This window comes from Parasteatoda tepidariorum, chromosome 2 (genome assembly GCF_982258835.1).
Source record: "Parasteatoda tepidariorum strain Cologne lab strain chromosome 2, Ptep-v5.0, whole genome shotgun sequence".
Lineage (NCBI taxonomy): Eukaryota > Metazoa > Arthropoda > Arachnida > Araneae > Theridiidae > Parasteatoda > Parasteatoda tepidariorum.
In genome coordinates this window covers 94647631-94672791 of record NC_141756.1, presented here as the reverse complement: position 1 = coordinate 94672791, position 25161 = coordinate 94647631, and the positions used below count along the sequence as shown (strand labels likewise).

General features: G+C 30.6%; 2 protein-coding genes across 2 annotated transcripts in view; both read right to left on the bottom strand.

The window, feature by feature from the left end:
• The window catches only part of CCAP (Crustacean cardioactive peptide), a 335921-nt gene that overhangs the window by 281262 nt on the left and 29498 nt on the right, over positions 1–25161 (bottom strand). The gene's annotated exons all lie outside the window — the stretch shown is intronic.
• On the bottom strand, positions 15299–22835 carry LOC107439683 (NFX1-type zinc finger-containing protein 1-like). The gene has a single exon (XM_087157773.1). The coding sequence runs from the start codon at positions 22817–22819 to the stop codon at positions 16139–16141; it is 6681 nt and encodes a 2226-aa protein (XP_087013899.1). The 5' UTR covers positions 22820–22835; the 3' UTR covers positions 15299–16138.

The following is a 25161-nucleotide window of genomic DNA, read 5'->3' as shown; positions in this document are numbered from 1 at the left end:
AATTATTTGCAAGTTTTGTCAGATGATGGCTCTGCTAGCAAAAAAAACTTAAAACGATGTTTTCAAAATTATCACCATTTGTAAAAACAACGTTGTGCAGTTTGTGAACAAAATAAGAAACGACCAAGTTTATTTAAAATTTTAATTTAACTGATAAATATTTACTGTGTTGCATAAATTAACCAATAATATTCTAATTTAATAAATAGTTTGATTTAACTGATCAAGCATGCAGCAAGAAACATAGTTTCAGAGTTATCAGCAGCGCCATCTGCTGAAAAACTTAGTGATTTATTTCGATTTTTTTTTATATTTTCATTTTCTAAACAGAACTCAGAAAGTTATAGATTTCTATTTTCTTCAACTTTTCGTCATTTTTTTTTTCAACATTATCGGTTATTTTCAAATAATCGACACCCGGTATAACGCCACTATTGATTTAAAACAATTTAATGAATCCTCATTTTAGTTTTAATTAATAAAATAAATCCCCATTCTGATAATTGTATCGTAAAAAACATAAACCATCTATTGAATATTCTTAATAATCTATTTTCTTACATAAAATATTATTTGAAATAATTCAGAAATGTATAAGACATGATCATTTTCAAATATCATAAAAATATATTTCAAACATCCAATTTGCAAGTACAAAATTTTTACCAAGTAGAAAAAGTTATTAAAAACTTTTAACATGCATGACTAATAATTAGAGCAACTACTGTTCTAGTAAATTGCATATAAAAATAGAATACGAAAAGAAAATCTTACAAGATTACAGATTTAACTGTCAGTCAAACATGACATAATCCATTTTCACAATCAGATTTGAGTGAACGAAAACGATACCAAAATGTGAGAAAGTCACGATTTACTAAAGCATAATCGTTATTTTGCAAGCAGTTTGAATCGTTTAAAGGCTGTTTTTTACAACAGAATAATCCTTTAAATTGTCAGTTAAGTTACGAAACGGGGTTTAGTAAACAACCTTAATTAAAATTTTAGTTATATTTTTGGTAGTCAGGCATCCTAAAATTATAAATCTGAAATAAACTTCAAAAATGCATAAAATATATTCTTTTTTAAAATAAGAGCAAATTTAGACGTAAACATCCCAAATTTTATATTTTACACGAACAGCTTTACAGCGAATTGTAATACATAAATATCTTTTACACGATCAATAATATAATTACATGTGTTATAGTTACTAAACACTTTAAAATATTTCAAATATACAATGAAGAAGAACTAAATATATTGTTCAATATAGGATTTTTTTAGAAAAAAATACTACATTTTATTTGAAACATGATAAAAAATTATAAATTCACACTTACATCTTAGCCTTTGTTCAAACCATTGTTGACATTACTCAAACTCTACATACAAAATCTACAAAATGTACAATTTTTTATTTTGTTAGCGTATAGATTTTTTAAAAATCAATGATCCTCTGAAAATGCATTTAAAGTATGTAATTGCCAAAAAGTACTAACAATTAACTTTATAAATTGTTTCCATATGAAAAGTAACTTCCCCTATTTTGTATGAATCAAATAATTGCAAATCATAACACTTATTCTCAATTTATGAAGTAAAATTTTCAATTTAATAAGATTGAAAATTTTGTTATTCAATCACGAAAATTTTACTAATCCAATTTCAATTTAAAGCGAACAATTAAAGTTAAAATAACAAAAATTCAAATATAGACACTAAAATCAGATCGACATTTTTGCTCAAATTTTTTCGGGTTCGAATCCCTACGATGGCTTGCCTATACGAATTCCGCACCGGGCTCGCACGGACCACAGTGCTGAAGTAAAATATCCGCAAGTGGTAGGCGGATGATTGGTTGGAGTCCCGTTGTCGTCAGGATAAAACTTGGAAGGTTTTCTTGGTTTTTCTCACAATGTAAAGCAAATGCAGGTTAGTTGTAAACGAAACGGGTAAACGAAGTCAAACTTCTAATACTTGATGAAGGAGTTCCTTTGTCTTTTGGATTGGTTACAAAATTAGAAGGCTACAGAGTTGAACATTTATAGACGTAAACTCAAAATTGGTTTGGCTGTTCAACGAAGTTTGTAAAATAAAATAAAATAACATAAGTACAGCTTATAAGCCTTAGTCAAACAGAAGAACAAATCGAACAATTCTGAGAAAGACGCACGAAGATAAATGCTTGGCTACCGTGAGATTTGAACCCACTACCTCTAATCTACTGAACGTTTAGGGGTGATACATCTTGACTTGGGAGACCTCAGTTCTTTTCAAATCAATTTAAACACTCCAACCATCTCGAAGGTCGTGGTAGCCCAGTACTTAGAGAATCTGACTCCGTTACGGAGAGACCAGGACTCGATTCTCGATTCCGTTAAGATCCACCGAGTTCATACGTGCTTGTAAAATGTATAGAATCGAAAGTCCTGTAGGTAGGTACTTTATTTACGTCGCACTAGAGCTGCACAATAGGCTATTGTCGATGGTCTGGGAAACATCCCTGAGGATGATCCGAAAACATGCCATAGCAATTTTTACTTGAAACAGTTCGGTCTTGCATCTAAAAGCCGTCATATATACAACCTAAGGGCTCATTGGAAAACAGTTAGCAATCTGAAATGGAACAAAGGAAAAGGATTGTGATTTTCCAAATCTTCTAGACATTGTTCCAAAGTGATTGCAATTAAAATATGTAGCAGATATTGATTGTTGACAGGAATTTGTCGAACAAAAACCGAATTTCGTACACTGGAGATAAACTTTCAAGATTTGGATTACTTTGAAATTATTGATTGGAATTCTTTTGTTGCATAACCACCTCTATTGTGTGTTAAAAAGTGTATCTAACTTGTGACAGAGACTTCGAATAAAATATGAGAAGATATGAAGTTAGATATATCATTTCGACACTAAGTTCTGCACCAATTATGCTTCTTTTCTTAAAAGGAATCATATATATTAGATATAAAAAAGGGACCTTAACCATGCAGTAAGCTAAAGCTTAGTCACTAGCTTTGAATATTATGTAAATACCATATAAAAAATTGGATGGTTAGTTTGGTAGGATACAGGTGCAACTCTATATGCAACCATCATTTTGTGGTGAGTTCCAAGGTTCTCTGGACTAACGTAAAGAGCGAAGTGAAAAATGCGAAAACGGTTTTTGTTATAAGATGTGGCGTGAATATTAAAAATTAAATTATTGACCAGAATTTAGTTTATTTAGGAAATTCAAACCATCAACAAAACTAAAGCGCATGAATTTCAAAAAGTTTAGCCAACTTAAAAATGTTTGGTAAGGTGTGACTTTTTCACGTTTTTATTAAATTTAAGTACAATCGGCGAAAGGAAGATGCCAAACAATTTAAAAAATTTTGATACCGTTTTTATTCTTATTACAATTAGCCACTTTTCCGCACTAAAGTGTTCGGAAATTCCATTATTTATTCCTTCGATCCGTCCCGCAGTGGACTGATCGTTAAGACACGGTTCTCATCAGATCACCGAAGTCAAGCATCACTGGCTGCGGTCAGTGTGCGGGTGGGTGACCCACTTGGATCAGTCTGCGTAGGGACCGAGGGTGTGCGGTATTGGTCCTCGTTAAACTGTGCTACCGTAAAGTGCTCGACTTCGCGCGCAGGTCGTCGGGCTACCGAAGCGGGGGTGCCATCCCTTCCGCAGAGGATCAAAATTGTGATGGCATGTCTTCGGATCATCCTCCGGGATGTTTCCCAGACCGTCGCCAATAGCCCATTGTGCAGCTATAGTGCGACGTAAATTAATAACAATAACAATTCCTTCGATCCACTCCAAAGACCCACAGAGGGTTTGTGGGAAATAGTGAAAAAGGCAAGAAAGAACGAAGATTTTTTTAAAAAATGAGATGAAACAACTTTCGACACTCTCAAGTCCCTCGTTGATTGTTGTTGTTCTTACTTTACGTCGCACTAGAGCTGCACAATGGGCTATTGGCGACGGTCTGGGAAACATCCCGGAGGATGATCCGAAGACATGCCATCACAATTTTGATCCTCTGTGGAGGGGATGGCACCCCCGCTTCGGTAGCCCGACGACATGCACGCGAATTCGAGCACTTTACGGTAGCACAGTTTAACGAGGACCAATACCACACACCCTCGGTCCCTACGCAGACTGATCCAAGTGGTCACCCACCCGCACACTGACCGTAGCCAGTGATGCTTGACTTCGGTGATCAGCTGGGAACCGTGTCTTAACGATCAGTCCACTGCGGGACAGTCCCTCGTTGAATTTGTGTCAAAACGATATCAAATAATTATGAATACCAAAGAATTTTCAACTAATTTATTTGTATAATGTTGCAGAATGCTGCTGCATTTTTAACTTCTGATTTCTATTTTCATTTACTTTTAAAGCATTTTTTTGAAATTCCCGAATTTTTTTTCACACCGTACTATACAATAAAATTTGAAGTTATTACTTTTTAAATTATTTATTGTGATTAAAAAAATATTTCTTAATTTTTTTTCTAATATTATTTAGTTTTAATGTTGTTCTTCCTTCTGTTCTGGCTATAATTTTGTTAACACCGTTTAATTTTGTAATTTGAAGTTCATCATTTTTTAAGTTCCTTACTTTGAATTTGGAGTAGTACAGCCGCGTCTAGCTAGTATGACATAAATTTCTACATTCAATGGATTAATTTTTTAAGCAGAAATATAGTTATCTTACAAGTTAATTAAAAACACCTCGATGGCACTGTTCTAAGAGTAGGGGAGAGTGGGGTCAGTTGTAACATTTTTTACTTAACTATTTTTAACTAACAAAAAATCCAATATATTATTAGTATTAATTGACAGACGAGTAAAGTAGACTATCCTCTACTAGAAAAAAAATAAATACCTGATTTTAAATATTATTATATTAGTTATTAACAATTTTTGACAGTCGTGCAGTTGTTACAATTGTCCCCACTTACGGGGTCAATTGTAACAGTTCATAAATTCAACTAAAACATAGTTAATTATACATATTATAATAGTTGTGATATATTTTTTTATTTATCAAAATAGTAGTGATATTTTAGGAGTAAAAATAATAATGAGCAGAAACCTAAAGCGTTAAACTTTTAACTTTAAGGGGTTAAAAATTTTAATTTATGCTGTGAAAGGTGACAAATAAAATAATGCACATGCAACATAATATAAATGATATAGGAAACTATTGGTGGTTCTTAAAGAGTTAAGTAATGGTTTGTAAACATAAGATTATTTATTTTCAGCTGTTGCAATCGTCCCTTTACTTATTGTTACAATTGTCCCCAAGACGCCATTTCAGCTTCATTTGTTAAAAACAATGCTAGTTAATTAGCAAAACTAATCTTTTTTTTTATTGAAATGTTAATTAAAGTGTCCACTTACATATTCGGTTACTAATTTTTATTTGTTTAAACAAAATTACTTTGTTACAATATAATATTCTAATACCAAAAAAAGTACTTGCGTGGCGTGAAAATATCTTTTGTGATGTAACTCTTTCAAAAGTACATAAAAATGGTTGCCATCAGGGGTGTACATGTAGATTTATTAAATACACCTTGTGCGCCACCTAGGAACCAAATCTAGAACCCGACACTCGAAATTTTTGCTCTGTTACAATCGTACCCTGTTACAATTGACCCCACTCTCCCCTAGAGTATACAAAAAAAAAGTAACACCTTTAATAATTTTTGATCTAATGATCGGACTACCACATTCTAGAACTATTTTTTTTTTTTTTTTTTGAGGACATACCTTAAATAAACCCACTAGTTAGTGCAGACAATATTTCAAATTACAGAATCAGACACAAAAACTTTATTTGAATAAACATATATTTTTTTAACTGATCTGAAATCTTGATCCTTCATGTGTGGAACTAACCACAATCTGGAAATAAAGGAATATTTTATAATGCTAAGAAGTTATTAATAATATATTTTCCTATTATTCCAAAATTTTAATTGTACCCTAGTGGGTAAGATAAAATACGAAAGCAATTTTCCCGAACATTTTTACTTTATGATAACATAAAAATCATCTTTGCCTATAAACATAATTTTTACCCTTAACATTTGTGACTGAAATTTCAAGAGCCCCTACATAACAAAATCTGATTTACATCATTTAAAGCATACTCTCCTTATTTAAAATTCTGTTGTTTCTAGGCAATGAACAAAAGAAGTGCAAAACTAGTGAAACATTTTCCACCATTTTTATTCTGATATTAACGCACTCCCTCTCATGTTTGAAAATAAATTCCAATAAATATCTGATTATAATGAAATTAGTCACTGTTTGTAAATAAGAATAGATTTGTAACAAAAAACATCAGTTATATTGATTTAAAAATTAATTTTTCCATGATAAAACAATGATGTTTTGCTGAAAACTTTCAAATGAGGTTATCCTAGCTATAGTTTTCGAAAATTATAGCCCTTTGTATTAAAGAAGACATTTTAAAGTGTTGAAAAATGCAATTAAATTGCATTACAATATTTTTTGCTTTTTAAAGTATATCATTCTGAAGTCAAAGCTTTGATATTTTCTAACTTATCGTTTTAAAAGGTAGAATAATTTTTATATCAGTTTAAAACACATCATTTAAAATGCAAGATATACATTATTCAAATAAATCTGCTGCCAAACATTCTGAGAAATTACAACTTATTACGGATTTTTAATGAAAAATAAAAAGCTTAATTGAGTAACAAACTTTATTTCTCGAGAATTGCTTATTCGAAAATTTTATTTCAAATTTTTCATACATTGACCCTAGACCAAAACTTAGTTGTATCATGATGATTTAACTTACTGATACCATGATAAAAAATGAAATCAATCTCTTTTTCCTTAAATAAATTATTTGATTCATGAAATTTTATGCAACTCAAAAATAGAATAAAAAACGAGATATAATAACTATTTCTAAATCAATATCTACATTATATATCTACATTTCTTTTTACACGGTGACAAAAAAAATCATAAATTATTTTTCACTTTGACAACAAACAATTTAAATATCAAGAGCGTGAGCTTTCATAAGCATGAAAGAGTAAGGGTACATGTTTAAAAATTTCTGAATAGGACGACGTGAACAACGGAAAGCTGAAACAAACTGAGCTATAACTTAGTTAAGATGTTCTATATTATGTTTTAATTGCGTTTAAGAGTCCCGCAGTGAACTGATCCCAAAGACACAGTTCCTAATAGAACACCGAAGTCAAGCATCACTGACTGCGGTCAGTAAGCGGGTGGGTGACCACTTCGATCAGCCTGCGTAGGATTGAGTGCCCGAGGTATCTGTCCTCGTTAAACTGTTCTACCGTAAAGTGCTCGACTTCGCATGCAGGTCGTCGGGCTACCGAAGCGGGGATGCCATCTCCTCTGCAGAGGATCAAAATTGTGATGTCATGTCTTCGGATCATCTTCAGGGATGTTTCCCAGACCGTCGCCAATAGCTCATTGTGCAGCTCTAGTACGATAAAATGAACTACAACTGCAACAACATTACAAATGGGTTTAACTCAGTAGCGAAAGAGGCGAGGATGGTTTGTAAAGCAATCTTCAGGGCTCAGGGAGCGTCAGCAAATGGGGGGCGAGGTCCACTATTAAGCAAATAAAACTCTAAGTGCACAGTCACGGTAATTAACTAAACTATAACTGATGGTTGTCTCTTCACTGGCAGAAGCCGAATGGCTTTGACAGGTTTCCGAAAAAACTAATAAAATCCAACTTTTGCTCTAATTTAAAACGGTATTTAGAAAATCAAAATGTACTTTTTATATAAATTGTAAATTTAACTTCGTTCCTGAAATTTAAGTCTCTTAAAAGTGACGTAAAACAAAATACTAAATACGTCAGAACAATTCTTTCTAAGTGAATAAAACTCTTGAAACACAATCTAGGTCATTTAACTAAGTTATATCTCGTAATTATCATTTCTCTGGCAATAACAGCAGAGTTTTGATTACTGGTTTCGGAACAAACAACACAAAACTTTTATTTTAAGCTAAGAAGTTGATTAATGTCGGAGTTTAGAAAATCAGAATACTTTTCCATGCATAAATTTAATTTCAATCCTGTAAAAAAGAAGCTACGTTTGAACAAAAACAAAAGAAGCAAAAGTTTAAAAAAGAAAACAGATCTGAGCAATTATTCATAAAATCAATGCAAAAGACCAAAACTCTTGAATCTTACATCAGTAATCAAATAAACTATAACTCATAATTTTGTCATTGACGGTAACAGAATAGTTTTGATGACTAGTTAGGAGACAAACAAACAAAACTTTTAAAGAAAGATGCTAACTAATTGTTCGTGTTAGAAAATCAAAGTACACTTTTTGGATAAATTTCTATCCTGATATTTTTATTTAAAAATAAAAGTCACGCAAAAAACAGAATATTAAGCACATTAAAACAATTCTTCCAAAAATCAATGCAAAAGACCAAAACTCTTAAAGCTCTTTCTCGGTAATCAAATAAACTATAGCTTATTATCGTTTCACTGACAGCAGTGTTTTGATGGCTGGTTTCAGAAAAAACAAACAAAACCATACTTTTATTTTAATTTAGGAAGTTGACTTTGTCCATGTTTAGCAAATTAAAATGCCTTTTTTGATAAATATAAATTAAATTTCAATCCTGAAATTTTACTTTTAAAAAAAATAACACAAAATAGAAAATCAAACAAGTCAACAAAAAAAATCTTTAAAATCAACTATGTATCTCATAATTATCATTTCATTAACAGTTAACAGTTGATGACAGCTTCCAGAACACACAAACCTAATCAAACTTCTATACTAACTTAAAAAGTTCACTTAGTTCATATTAGAAAAATCAGAATTCACATTTTAGATAAATTAAAAGCAAAATTTGAATCCTGAAATTAAGTGACCCAAAACAGAACATCAAATAAGTCAAAACAACTTTTCATTAATTAATGTGAGCGCAAGAAACTCATGAAGTACAATGTCCGTACAACTAAATTATAACTCATAATTATCATGTCATTGACTGTAACAGAAAGGTTTTGATGACTAATACCGGAACAAACAAACAAACAAACAAAATTATTCTAATTTAAGTAGTTGACTTCGCTGTGTTTAGAAAATCGAAATACACTTTTTATTTAAATTAAAATTCAATCCCGAAATTTCTACTTAAAAAAACTGAAGCAAAAGTTTATATCAAACAAGTCAAAACAACTCTTCTTTGGATCAATGTAAACTCTTGAAGCACAATCTCGGTAATTTAACAAGACTATAACTCATAATTATCCTTTCACTGGCAGAAACAGAAGGGTTTTGATGACTGGTTCCGGAACGAACAAACAAAACAAAACAAAACTTTTATTCTAATTGGGGAAGGTGACTTGTTTAGAAAGCCAGAAGGCCTAAATTCTCGTTAAGGGTTTCTTTAGAGATTTATGTCTTGATTGTGCCCAATCCCAATAGAAAACTTAATTTTTGCTCAAAAGGATCCTAACTTTAAACGCAATTTAAATCACAAAATTTCATAAAAGTTCAAAAATATATGATGAATAGCTAGTCGATCCGCTCAGAAATTAAAAATTATTTGTGAAATGCGTTCTTTCTTACAGAACTAATTTATGATTTTAACTTGGCTGTTATAAGATTTTTAAAGAAGGAAATTTGAAAAGGGTTTCAATCTCTGCGAAGTGATGTCGATAATATTCGGTAATTAATTATTTTAAATTGAATCATTTTGAATTTCCTAATTAATAACATATTATTGTTTAAAATGTGTATTTTTAAAAGAGCAATTCTAACAGATTTTCATTTTAAAAATGCATTTTATTTTATAAGAATGCTCCAATTCAACAGTTATAAATTTTTATAAGATATATTTTATTAATAACAGGAGGTAAAAGGAGATAAGTAAATCAAAATGAATAAAAAAAAACTTAACCTTTAACGTTGTTGGATAATTTATTTGATAAAAATGATTAATAACAGGAAGAAATTCTTGAAAAAAAAACATAGTATATTCTAAATTCTAGTCTTTATTTTTTAAGAATTATTTGATAAAACTGATGAGTAAGAGAGTGAATCTAAATTGTAGATCTAAATTAAAATCTGCTTAATCCTAAATTCTAGTCACTACTTTGTTTGAATTATTTGATAAAACCGAAAAAAAAGAATCCAAATTCTGATGTAAACAAATGATTTGTATGTATTACTCAATAAAGCATTTGTATAAAATAAAAAAATATATAATCCTTACATGAATTCATTGGTTTTTGCCTCTACCTTTTTCACACATCAATACCACATTAAAAAATAAAAAGAAACAGCAAAAGCGTTTTTTGGAAAATGATATTCAACTTTGGCTGTTGTCATTAGTACAGAACAAACTTCACGAAAACGCTAGTTTAAAAATTTTCGTTCATCCGTAGTAAATCGTTTTCTTTTCACACTCAAATTTGATTTTTCGTAACTTTTTGTAATATTCAGTTTTGTAAAATTATTGTATACATTACACGCTTAGCGCGATATTGAAAAATTCGCCAACGGCAAAATGATGCATTGGAGTTTATCGCCAAACTGTTTATACTGTTTGCAGAGGAACTTAACCTTTAAAAAAAACATCAGTGCATTGTATACTGGGCAAATGTGCACTGGGCAGTGGTACATAAGTAAAATAAAACTAAAAGTCAACTATTTAAAAAAAAAGTGACAAGCCAAATTTACAACTATAGATTCCAGAGTCGTCAAATCGATCATATAACGTTTACTAGGATTAAGCCTTCAGTTTTTAATAGCTGATAAAGTAACCGATTTTAAAAATTTTGCATGCCTTTCTGTTGAGAAAAATTCCATTGCCGATTTTCTTATTCTAATCCTCAATCATAAAGAAGGGTACGAGTTTCTGGCACAAAAATCTGAGAGAGTGGGTTCATTCCGAAATTCGTCAAATGTTTAGAAGTTTATGATTTAACGGTTGTTAATAGGATGCCATTATTCCTTATTTAATAATAATTCTTTGATCAATATTTCAAATATTTCTTTCAGAAAGTTAAAATCTTAAACAATCAAATCCAACTTACGATTTTTACAAACTTAGTGAGCTTACTTAGTGAACAAACTTAGTAGCACCAATCAAATTCTCAATTTCTAAATGTCAGTTTTATATTAATTTTATTTTGTTAAAAAAAAGTGGAAAAAAATATTGTCGGTGCAGCGTTGCCACTTTTCATGATTAAAATGAAAGTTTGAAACAATGAAAAGTTGTGGTCAGAATGCGAATTAAAACTCATATTTTCACTTGTATTGATCACACTAAATAAAAGGCAATCGAATAAACTAACTATAGCGATCAATAATTGAAACTTTTAAAGCTATCCAGCACAGAGATTCATTCACAATTTGAATGCTTTCGCAAATCGGAAATTTAACTGATGATAAATTTCCGCTTTGCGATAATATCGCAATGAGTTCTATTGGTAGCGGTAGTAATATTGTAAAAGAGAAAAGTTTAAAGTGTAAGGAAAATATCGTTTACCTTTGTAAGCAGTTGGAATTAGAAAAGTGCTGTTAATTTAAGAAGGTTTCGTGAAACAATAATAAATGCGTATCAAGAAAGTTTTCCAAGATTTGAACTAAATTTTGCCCTCATCTCCATGGATATTGAAGAAAGTATTGTGCCGTTAAAATCATGTTGGATAAAAAAATACCGTAAATTGAAATTATAATTCCAAGAAATATATATATTATTACTTAACTGAAAAAATCGTTTGCAAAAAATATGATAGCTGCAACTGTTGACAGGAGAAACTGGATCTTTGTTGTATTTGAAATTGATCTTTTCAAAGAACAAAAGGGGAAATATAAAAAAATATCAGTTTAATTATGACTGGAAGTAATTTTAGACGTCTAGGAAAGTAATCAAAAGTGCAAAAAAATTGTATTTAAAATAAATGAATTAAAAGTTACAACATTTGTTCGATTTTGTTATAAAAGACTTAAAAAAAATTTAACCGTAACTATTTGAATGAATCAAATTCAAAGAATTTTTATTTTTCATCTTGTATAAGTAGAACTTTTGTTAAAGCTACAAAAATCGTTCTTTAATGTTTTAGTAGAATTTAAAAAAATTTAAAGCTGATTTATGCAAATAAATCGAATGGAAAGGATTTTTATTTATTTATTTTTTTTTTCATTTTCTTTTACTGTAGAATTTTTGTAAAAGCTACTAAATTCATCTAAATATATCTTGAGTAAAATTAAAACATTATTTGAATGAATAGAATTTGAAGAATTTTTTTTTACTTTTTGTATTATTACAATTGTAGAATTTTTGTAAAAGTTACGTAAATCGTTCAATTATGTTTTAGTAAAATTAAATAATGAAAATGGAATTTTTTAAATCAATCGAATTCAACAAAATTTCGTTTCATTTTGTATTTTTGTTGTAGTGAAAACAGTAAATTAAATTAGAGTAATAAAATCATAACTACTTACTTTGAGTAATTATTTTCATAACCGGATATAATCACATTTATATTATTTATATAATCACATTTAAGTTACATTAAAGTATTGAAAAATGTTTAGACTAGTATACCTAATTTAAATTGTTTATTAAAATACAGTTTATAAACATAAAAATTAATAAATAAATTAATCAATTTAATAAATTTTGTTTAATTAAATTGATTGATTGATTTATTAATTCAAAGCAAACATTTGATGTAGATTAATTAACCCTCTTTCATATTTGTTATCATTTATACTAGATTAAATAACATAAAGGATAAATTAACAGGATTAATTATACCGATAATTATGCATTTATGTTCTTTTTATATGTTCTGTAAATTTAATAACCACTATGCCAAGGCTTAAATAATAAAACCAATAACAATTAACTATAGACAAGAGCAAGTAAAAAGAAATAAAGTAGATTAAGATGTGAAAACAAACATCTTAAAATTTGAGCTTGCAAAAATCAACGGAACCAGAGTTGTAAAAAAGAAGTTAAATTTTAATTGAGCTCAATGCCCTCTATTGATAATAAATATAACTACACAGCTGAAAGTAATTATTTTCTAAATTTTCATTTAGTTGTAGTGCCGCCATCTATTAGGAGCACAAGAAAAATACAAACAGTACGAACTAAGTAAAGAATGTTCTTAAAATTCAAATTTAATAATTGATCGAATGAATGAGTACAAAAAGATAGTGTTAATTGCAGTTATTAAATTGAAGGTAACCATTGATGTCAAACATTACCGTGCTCTTTTTTTCGGGCCATGTGTAAAATGATTAGAAGAGATTCAGATTTATAACTTTTTTTTCTTTTTTGTAATTTGTACCCATTACTTCTTAAGATCGAAAATTATGTTATTAAAATTATATATATATTAAGAGTTCGGAAAATGTTAATGCAATTTTTTTTTAAAAATTAATAACTTTTTCATAATTTAATCTATGAATTATCATTATAATTATCATTACGATACATATTTTTTAATTTTTTTCCCACTGGCATTAAATTATATTATTTCTTAAAACTAACAGAAATATTAATCAGAAATTAGCTTATTAATTAATAATTTTAGATAAATGATGATCTAATTTCTGACCTTTCGAAGTTTGGAACTGAAACGCAGTACTTCAGATTTTTTTTGGGGCATTGGTTTCTAATGTTTTACGGATCACTGCTTATTCTGCACGGCAAAAAGTTTTCAACGCCTCAAAAAAAATGTCTTTCTTTTAAAGTTATTGAATATAATTGATTTTAAACATTTCTAAATGCAATGAATTTATCATTTAAGTGAATCTAAAGTTAGTTTAATGGAAAAAGTAATTTTCAACTGTTATTTATTATTTTATATTAGTTATTTTTAATATTAGTCAAAAAATATTTTATAAAAAGAGGTAGGTAAATTTTAGAAAGCATCATTTTCAACTATAATAATTTGTACTTTTTATTAAAAATTACAAGAAATAACAATAAATACGTTTACTGTAAAGGTTTATTCCGCCGGTGTTCGTAAATTTAGCTATTTTGTCTATTTATTTTCATATTATTATTACGAAATAAATAGAAATTTTTAAAAATATCTAACACACACACACATACATATATAAAATAATAGTTACATAAAGTATTCCCACATTTACAATTTCAGTCGCTTTTTCTTCTTGTTGCAAAAAAGAAATATAAAAATAAAATTAACAAAATATCTGGATACATTTTTCAAATTTTAAAATTGCAATTCTCTTCTTGAATTCTAACTATTACCGATAAAAATACAAATGGTTAAAATTTGCGATTAAGCACATTTTAAAACGTATAATTGATATCTAAGTTTTTTAAAAATAAACTTAAACTAAAATTAATATTATAACCAATTTAAAATGTGAAATTTTCAGAAATATAATGCTTTCACATTAGCGAATAAAAACAAAATAGTGAATAACTGAGAAGTGACAATTATTAATATTTATTGTAGCTGCTAAGCTGCTGATAAACTGTTGTAGCTGCTGATTAACAAATCTAGAAAACTTAACATACCTTATACATATTTAGTCAAATGAAAGTGGCTAACAACATATATTTAATTTAACTCAGTTTTCTTGATCTTAATTCATTTTTTTAACGCAGAAAATAGGCTTACGTTCTTAATACTTAATAAGTTCTTCACTTTTTTTACACAAAACAAAAAATGTCAATGTTAATTTTCGCATTTTAACTGTTGTCAATAACTTATAAGTTGCAAGAAGGTAACGGTATTGAAAAATGAGCTTTCGATATCTTTTTTTAATTATTTCGCTGAATATGTGTTCTATATTTCAGAATAATTTTGAATGTAAATAGATTTGGCTCCGAGAGGATTTATAATTGTTTTATAAGATACCATTTGCTTCCATACGTAGAACAATAAACCACCAGTTATATATCAATTAACAATATACCACCAGTTTAAATATTCTATCTAATATTTACAATGGACAAAATGAAAATCAAAACGCCTGAATTTACCTGGTACCTAATCCATAAACATAATTTGTTTTTCTAATTTATAGCATTAATAGGAAAAGCAGAAAACTTCCTCCATAAGTAGTAGTAAACAGGACTAAAAAATTTTCTGCAAGCAGCAATTCAATTGTAGCAGATCATGTGATCTGATTCAATCTGATGTTAAAACTTTTTCTGTAAAATTAACAATTATGCATTCACTGCACATTTATATATACATGAATAGAGTTAACATTTTATGTTACGTGAATACAATTAACATTTATTGACACATTGAATATTTATTCATACATAAATACAATTAACATTCTTACGTAAATACAATTAATATTTATTCATACATAAATACAATTGACATTTGTACACACATAAATACAAATAACATTTATTCATATGTTGAATATTACATTCATTCATATGTTGAAAGCTATAGCTTTTCATATATTAGGCCAATACGAAATTATACACTGTTTTTTGTAATTACCGCCATCAATAAATATATTTAAAATATTAGCCAAAAAGCCATATTTAAGTGAGAGAAAAAAAACAGATATGCTACCATAATCTGGGAAAACGTCTTGAAGTAATATACACATTTTTTTTATTTTATTGATCTACAGAATTTTACTTCCATTTGAATTGATTGAGAAATTAAATGTCAACCTTAAGTAAACAATAATTAAAATTAGAAATTTTAACATTAATTAGAACTTAAAAGATAGAACAGAAAATAATAAAACATTATTAAGTATTAACTGTTAGCCTCATCAATAAATAATCTCTTAATTAATCGCAATAATAATAATCAATAATTAATAGCTTTGACAAAAAGCACTTAAGATGTTTTTATCGTAACAAAAAATTAAACAGCAATTGAATGAAACAAAATTGTAGATAAAGCTTCAATGATAATGAATCAAAATGATAACATTTCATTTTTATCCCAATAAAATTGGATACTAAATTTGTGTTAAAACAATCAAACATTTTGAGTTCTCTCAATATAATAAATGATGTAACTATCAGTTTATAATCGGTATCGAAAATTAACTTTAGTAATTGCAAAAATTGATGAGATAAGCGAGCAGAGAACCCTAGGATTTAAATAAAAACTGTATCATATCCTAAACTTTTGTTTCTTGAAAATCTTGCTCCGGAGGATACTCTGGAGAATGGACGGCTATACGCAAAAGGCACTTCTCGGAGGCTAAGAGAGTGTCTTTTGCTAAGCGTTCCTTTGGCTAAGGGCATGCATTCAGGACAAGCACTTTCATACATTTCATAATCAGTTATTTCCAAAGCACGACACACATGATTTTTTGAACACTTAAAAAAGTTACCATCTGAATATCCATTTAAGCCATAAACAGGAAGCTCTTTGAAATCCAATTCAGATTCCAAAGCAGAATGTAACCTCTTTTCATCATGTTTTATATCATCTAAAATACTACGTATCGCTTTCAAATCTCGAAAAGGAGAATAAGTCATAACGCAGTCTAAGAGAAGATTCCAACTCTTTTTCCTTTCGCCTTTAGAAAATATTCGGAGAAATCGCAGCAGTTCACCTGCAAGTTTCAACCTTCGAAGTTCCCATGTTAATTCAAACAGCTGTTGTTCTGATGCAGTTAAGAAGTCATCGCGAAAAATAGGCTCCATCCAAAAGCAAGTTGTTTTAATGTAAGTTTTCAACTTATTTAAGTCACAGTTGTTTGAAATACTCATATCAGTGTTTCTTCTAAGTGCGAGCTCTGACACATTTACGAATACCTTCATTAAAGTATAAAAATTAAACATAGTTTGTAATTCAGAAATGGTTCTGGGTTTCTTCGACGAAACCACTTTATTTATGTCACGATCAATTTTTGTCAAGTGTGGATCAGAAATAGGATTGGTGGATCGCAATAATGATTGTATTTTTCTTCGATGTAATGAAGGATCTTCCTTAAACACCAATGTTTTGGCATTTTCAATGTCAGCTAATCTTGATTTTATCAAATTTCCAAATCGATAATTTCTTTTAATGGCAAATTTGCATCGTGGGCATAAAATTGCTTGCAATGCGCATAGTTCGCTTGCTTCTTTATTTATCCATTTTGAAAACTCGTCCACTTCAAACAAATGACCACAGTCTTCTAGGGTTATGTATTTTTTGCCATCAGCAATAAAACATTCTTCTCCGATCTTGCAAGCGTTGCAAACTGTAGGACAAGTTTCCCCACAAAACCCTAAACAAGGATGTTGGCAGCTTAATAGCTTTAAACAAGGCTCATTGCAGGGGCCACGATCACACAGGTCACTGCACAATCTCGAGCATTTTTTGTGAGGGCAAACCCATGCACATGGTTCAGTACATGGATCACAAGGTTCTCTGCACATTTTTAAGCACTTTCTATGAGAGCACACGTTCTCACAAGGTTTTTTACACGGTGGACATGCCTTAGAACATATAGATTCACAATTATGACCACAAATTAAAATTCGTTTACACTTTTGGTTACATGCAATATGAAATCTTCCTTGATGGCAAGTGCTACAAGTACCTGTACAAGCATGTCCACATTTTAATTCGGCATTACAAGGTGCAGAACAACGGTCTGTAAGATAATTGCCATCATTTGAAAGAAAACACACGACTTCCATACGATGCCCACAAAAAGGGGATACTATTAAAATAGTTTTTTTACATCTCGATACACAACTCTCACCGCATTTTTTCTGACATTTACTATGCCCGCATGGTAAAAGCTTTTCACAAGGCTCGTTGCATGTTATTTCCTCAACTGTAACAGAACATTCTTCACGAGTCTTGTGACCACATAGTAAAATTTTTTCGCATTCAACGTCGCAGGGAATATCTTCAATTTTGAGATGACATTCTATTTCTCTCTCGTGATCACATAATTTACTCCTTTTAAGAACTAGAACTGAGCAGAGCGCGCACCTTTCAAAACAAAGTGATTTGCATTCATGGCCACATGGTAGAACTTTCTGGCAATCACTGCGACAAGGAATGTGTGACGTAAAGTTTTTGCAGCTTCTGCATAATCCACTACAGATATGGCCACAAGGTAGTGATGCCTCACAAGGAGTCTGGCAGTTCGTTCTCAGAAAATCTTCATCATATTTCTGAAAGCATTGAATTTCCATTTCGTGTCCACAGAATGACGAAGTAATTGTAATACTTTCAGGGCATTCTTTTGTACAATCTTCAGCACATTGGTTTAAACATTTATGATCGCATTCCAATAATCTTTCACAAGGTTCTTCGCACACGATATCTTCAATTTTGATACAACATTGTACGACAATTTCATGTTCACAAAGAAGCCTTTTATTCAGTAAAACAGGGCAAAGACATTCCTCGAAACACTTTCTTTGGCAAGCATGCCCATTTTCACATATTCTAGTGCAAGGTTTTTCGCAGCAGATATTTTCGTGCTCTCTATCGTAAGGGTGGCACATTAATGGACAAGTGTGGCCACATGGCAAACGATATTCACATTTAATTTTACAGCCTCCATCTGGAACTAAATTAAAATCTTCACAGCTTTTAACATAATTACTAATTTCAGGGTGGTTTTGACATCTCAGCTGAACTGCTGATCCAAATAAATCACGATCCTTCAAATATGAGATGACGTTTCTCCAAAGTTTACTGTTTTGTGCTAATAAATTAAAGTTTCCAATGCAATACAGCCCTTTTCTTGCTCGAGATAATGCAACACAAACACGATTTGAAATTTTTAGAAATCCAATTTCTCCTTCATCATTACTACGCACCAAAGAAAGTAAAATTATTTCATTTTCTTCTCCTTGATAATTATCGACTACCGTTATCCGAACGTCTTCCAGTTTACCTCGTGACAATCGTTTCAGTTCCAATAACTGCCCGGAGTACGTAGTCAGTATAGTGATTTGAGAAGGTTCGTAATTCTGCTTAATTAAATACTCACATAGAGAAATCAAATATTTCGCTTCATGCTGATTGGATTTACTTTGATTATCGCCATCTTGAAGTTCATCAAAACTATGCGAAACAAAAAAAACATTTTTATTCACTCCTCTCACATCCTCATACAAACTAACGGATGCATGATTTTCTAAAGTTTTGTAGAAGTGTGGAACTAATAATCCTGCTATTTCAGGTCTCATTCTGTGCTGAATGAGCAATTGGACAAATTCCAAACCATTCTTGACCAGTCTTTCAAAAAGAGAAACATTCAAATCGTATTTCACGGATAACATATGAATATTAGGATTGGGCCTCAACTGCAAATGATCTCCAATTAAAATGACGTGTTTTGTCTCAGGACTCAAAGAGGTTACCACGTGACATTCTAGTACTTCTGCAGCTTCTTCTACGACAACTATTGATGGTTTCAAGGACTCAATAATGTATCGGTACTTAGCAGCACCAGTTGTGGTCATACCAATAACGTCAGCCTTACTAGCAACGTAAACATCTTTCAAAGAGCGTAACTCGCAAAGTTCGACGTGTTTTTCGCGGAGATTTTGAAGAAGATTGTACTTTTTCCGCTTTTTAAGCTCAATAAACATTTGCACCCAATATTTGTAGAGTTTCCACCTGTCTTCTATGGTTAATTTCCAGACATTAGTGACATTTTTAAACTCATAGTTTGACATTACAGCTGAATTACACAATTTTTCCCTGAATAACTTACTCACTGCACTTTGGCCTCCTTGAACCTGCCAGCCATCAAGAAAATCAATGGAATCACAGTTGTCTAGTGTAATGTCCAATGCAACATCGTATGAAGCTCCTGCAATATCATCCGAGTCAAAATCTCGCTGCGCTTCCAGGTATTCGACGTCTGCAAAATCATTTATATTATTCTGATCGGCAACGTAAGCAGTTTCTTTGCAATTGTCTCTTAAGAGCCTAAACGTAGAATGAAGATTTTGAATAATTTCAATACGATCTTTAATATTATTTCCGTCTTTCACTTTTAACTCTAACCAATAGTACATGAAGACTTGATCTGTCGGATAATATCTACGCACTTGACCTCTTGGAGAATATCTACGCAATGATTTGAAGTGCATACTGTTAATGTACCCCTTTAAATCATATTCATTTAGTACTGAAGACAAAGCATAATCTATTGATTGCTTTAGCTCACTCATTTGTTCCGATAACTCCCGTCGTTCATTATAGTTAGAGATATATCGTAATTCTTCTTTCATTTCTAAATATTTACCTTTTGTTTTCATAACCAAGCATTGTACCCAGTATTTATAAAGTCTCCATCTGAACTGAATGTTAATTTCCCATACATTTCGAATATTTCTCACTTCTGACGAATTCAAGGAAAACGTATAATTTAAAACACATGATATGTGTTTTGAGATTTCACCAGCAAAACATACAGAATCCTTCAATTTCTGATATCTGTTTTGCTCATTTCTTTGCCTCACATTCACAATTCTTTTTCCACTTGCATCTACTAAAAGATCGCTTTTTGAAAGAGACTTTACACTGATGCGAAAGACGAAATCGTCAATTTCACCGACACAGATCCCTAGCCAATTATAGATGGAGTTATATGCTGCTTCATACCTTTCTTCTCTAAACGAAAGGAAATGTGCTGTGGGTATGCAGCTTTCTAGCTCTGACGCATTTAAAACTCTATTTTGCGATGCTTTAATGAGTTTATTTGTGGTCTCTATTTCCTCTCTAATATTATTTAACATGGCTAATTTCATACTTATGTTATGAAATATGTGCGTTGGAACATTTTTTTCATCCTCTAATTTTCTTCGCAAATTACTGAGTTTAAATTTTTCTAGATTTTCATTTTTTCCTCTATCTCCAATGCGAACAATATTTTCGGTAAAAACTGTTAAACCTTCTAAAAACTGATCAAGAGCATGATTTGAAAAACATACTATCAATATAGGAGAATGAAGGTTGTCAGATTTCCAAATTTTCTTATTGTAGAGCAATAATTGTACGATTCTCAATCCAATATAAGTTTTCCCAGTACCTGGTGGACCTTGAATGATTGCAAATTCCTTTGTAACGGCTGTTTTCAAAGCATCGTACTGAGAGGGATCGAGATCCATTTCACTCGCAGTTGGCCAACTATTATAATTGAGTACAGATGTGGTTTTCGCTCTGTTATCGATATCTGAAGGATAAGTATACTCAATATAATGATTCGATTTTTTCACATATTTTTTATCTAGAGGTATCAACAATGGTCGCATATCATAAGTAGTGTCATCTTTCAAGTAACAAGGATGATGCACACAAGTCTCAACATCAACAATATACCGTTTCATTGGCATCTTTTCATCATCTAACTCCGACAATGCTTTCAGATTATGACGGTAAGCTTCGAAAAATGCTGTAGTTTCAAGAACTACAAACTTTCGATCAGGATTTATATCTAAAACTTCTTCCGACAGGTTTTCGAATTTTACCATTAACTTTCCCTGTTTCAATTCTTCTGTCTTCCGCTCAGCCACGATGGCAAAAAGCATGGTTTTAAAGTCATCGTCTGATATACAAAGCAACGATCCAAACAAAAATCGTTTGCTAGATTCCCATTTGACATGAGAAAAATCTTTAACTTGGAAAACAGCAATGTAGACAAGACCAATTGAAACCATTTGTTGTGATGTCAAATAAACATTCTCATAAACACGCACGTTGTTGCATTTTTTTACTGATTTGCCAGCTTTTTTCAACTCTTTATATTCTGCAACACCATCCCGAAGTGATTTGACATAATCTTCGCGCAACAATCGAAATTGCACATCTAAATAATGTTCAGTGTCTTGATACTGTCCACTAACAACATTAGGACGAATGAATGCAGAAGTACAACGAAAATCTTCGGCACACGGCAGAATAGGAATAGAACGGAAATTTTCCGGAGGTTCTTCCAGCTGCAATTGTTCTTTGAAGGAAATTTTTTTGGCTTCAAATGGAGTGAAATTTTTCAAAAATGCATTATTTCTAACATCGATTTCTTGCAACTTTTGAAATATTTCGGAATCCTTACTTTCTCTTAGGTACAGCTCGCAAGTTTTCTTTAATAACGGAAATAGGACTGTCAATGAATCTGAAGCAGAGGATGGTAAACACGTTTGAAATTTGGTCAGGAAATTCACAAGGCTGACCAACGAATCACAGTGAATATCTTGAGGACGACTTCTCTGAAACGATGCGAGGTACTTGGTAACTACATGAAAGAAAGTCCCAGAACTCGTCACATTATTTATGACTATGTTAACATGCTTGGGTAACCGAGGAGCTACAGCTTTTTCCAAAGTAATCAGCATCAAGGCTAGAACATCGCGATCAACATTTTCATTTAGGAGAGATAAAAACCTATTTTCATCTTTATGAACAGTTAACAAGATTTCATCACAGCTTTTGTCGACAAGGCTTTTAACATAGCTTAATTCTTTTAACTCATTTCTTGAAGTTTGGTAATTTCCATTCGGTAATGGTGGAGGTTCATTCAGAGGTTTTGACCTATGCGCAGTAATACGACCTGACAGAGGCATACTGATAAACTTAGGCAGAAGTGTATTGACGGGTCTTGACGAAGGCTTACTGATAGACTTCGGCAGAAGAGTATTGATAGGAAAAGATGAAGGCTTGATCAATCGATTTGATACAGGCTTAGATTTAGATCTCTGAACTGTTTCAGGATTTTTTCTTGCTGAAAAATATCGTTTTTCAGCTACTAAACTTCCTTTTCTGATGATATTGCTAGAAGATTCAGTTGCTGTTTCATACACATCTTCCATATTACACAACTCTTAAAAATCCCTAAAAGAATTAGATATAATAGATATAATAAGATTTTAGATATAATAATATAATAATTTATCTTACAAATGGTAAAAACATAGAGAATTTTTTCATGACATTAAAAAAAATGTATGCACAACGTTTTTCATTTAGAGGATTTGTACAGTACTCATTGAGTATTAGCATATCAAATTATTAAAAATCATTCCACTATATTTGCGATTAAATTGATAACAAACAGCAATTTTTCAATTTGCACATTAGTTAAGCCTACAGCATTGGTTCTGAACTTGTGAGCATAGGACAGAGACGCTAATTTCAATGTCGGAACTTCGAACCCAGGACGGTAACAATTCCTGTGTATAGTTGTTAATTGTGCAGTAGTAGATACGTACGGCCTAGATACAGTAGTAGTACGGCCTAGATTAAGATTACGGAAGACAATACGTTTTAATTTTCCTAATCTGGGCAAGAGGAACTTAGTACACTCAAATTCGATCGAAAAATGATGAATTATGAAAAAAAATTATTTAGTATTGAAAGTATAAAGTATTGAAAATTATTAAGTATTGAAGTTCTCATATGAGGTCTAGCGATGGATAGGAAAGTTTACACTTCCCGAAGGAGCGTTTCTCATCGTTTCCCTCAAAAACAATAAGTTTTAATTAATTTATAAATATATAAATAAACCCTTGATGCTCTTTAATTTTATTGTCAAGCAATTAAAAACTGGAAAATCACTTATTTGAAAATAAAAGTTGATCGTTTATTCCCTGAGGAAGATAACAATACAAACATCTTTTCTTTTCAAATAAGTTGTTTTCCAGAATTTAATTGCTTGAAAATCAAATTAAAAAAAAGCATGAAAATTTTTTTTATGAATTACTTTTTTATTTTTCAAGCAATTGAATATTAGAATATAACTTATCTAAATCCTAGTGATAAAAAAAAATTATTTCATATTCCTTAAGTAAGACCCCTTTCCCTTAAAATCATAAACTTTAAATAGCTTGAAGATTATATTTTCACGCATTTTTATTTTTAAAATATAGATGTTGGTCATTAAATTCTAATCTACAAAACACCATAAGTTTTAGATACCTCCCAAATGAATTTGTTTTTTAATTTATTGGTAATTAAATGTTGGAATTGAATTTATATGGGTGTTAGTCATTAAAAAAATATTGTTTCTTATCAAGAGAATGACCTTTCATTTCCCTTCCTCCTTAAAATTATAAATTTTTTGTTGCTTCCAAATAGAATTTTTATGCAGATTTTAATTTAAATTTTAAGCTATTAAGCATAATAAATATGGATTCTGGAATTGGAAAAAAAAATAGTCCCCTTTCTCTAAGCATGATATTCCTCCTCCCTCTTAGTGTTTCAAATTTTGAGTACTTTCTGAATAAAATGCTAGTATTTTTTTTTTCAATTTTACAATTTAGGGGATATTAGTATACAATTTCGTAACTTTTTCTTTCACATAACTACGCTTTAATTAAGTACTAAAATATCACAAATGTTGGATAAATATAGTAAAGGAAAAGTTCCTACTCACTGAGGGTGTTTTTTGTATTTGAGAAATTTTCCTGTTTTAACCATTTTGCATACATCTTTTAAAATTCGATGTAATTAAATTTTAAAATGAAGCTTGTGTAAGGTGTGAAATCTAAAAAGAAAATAGCTTACCACTTCTAAAAAAATCACTTCCTTCCCTCAAAAAAAAATATTCATTTTAAAATTTGTTTAATTATTATAAAAGCTAATATCGAAACAATTATAGCCTAAGATAATGTTATTAGTTTTATTATTAGAAATACAATTGATGCTTTTCATTGCTTCACAACGGGCAACAACAGGCTGATTTCATGTTACTAAGAGCTCTTGCCCCATGAGAAAAAAGACATACTTCTGACGAAAAGCAGAAAGGGAAACTCAAAAATAAGATTTTACAGTTCCAAAAATTTACACAATTCAACCATTTTAAATGACTCTGTAAATTTAATATCGCTTTTTCATGAATTGAGCTGTTGCCCTACTACTTCATCAATGCTTTAAAAAGGAAAAGTACGAATGGTTCCGCTATCTGACCTGAGAAGCCATTCAATTAGCGATTGCAACACTCGAATAACCCATTTGGGGAGAAGAAAAGTTCCATGTCTTGACCCTCTCCTCCTCTTTTCAGTTATATAGGAATGTACTACGATATTTTCCTCTTTCTTAATATTTTTCGTATTTAATTGTAAAAAATATTTTTTTAAATTTCCACGATACTTTATTTTAGAGCTATGTTCAATGCAGAGTTGAGTTCCACATAGTTACCGAACTTTAAAAAGTT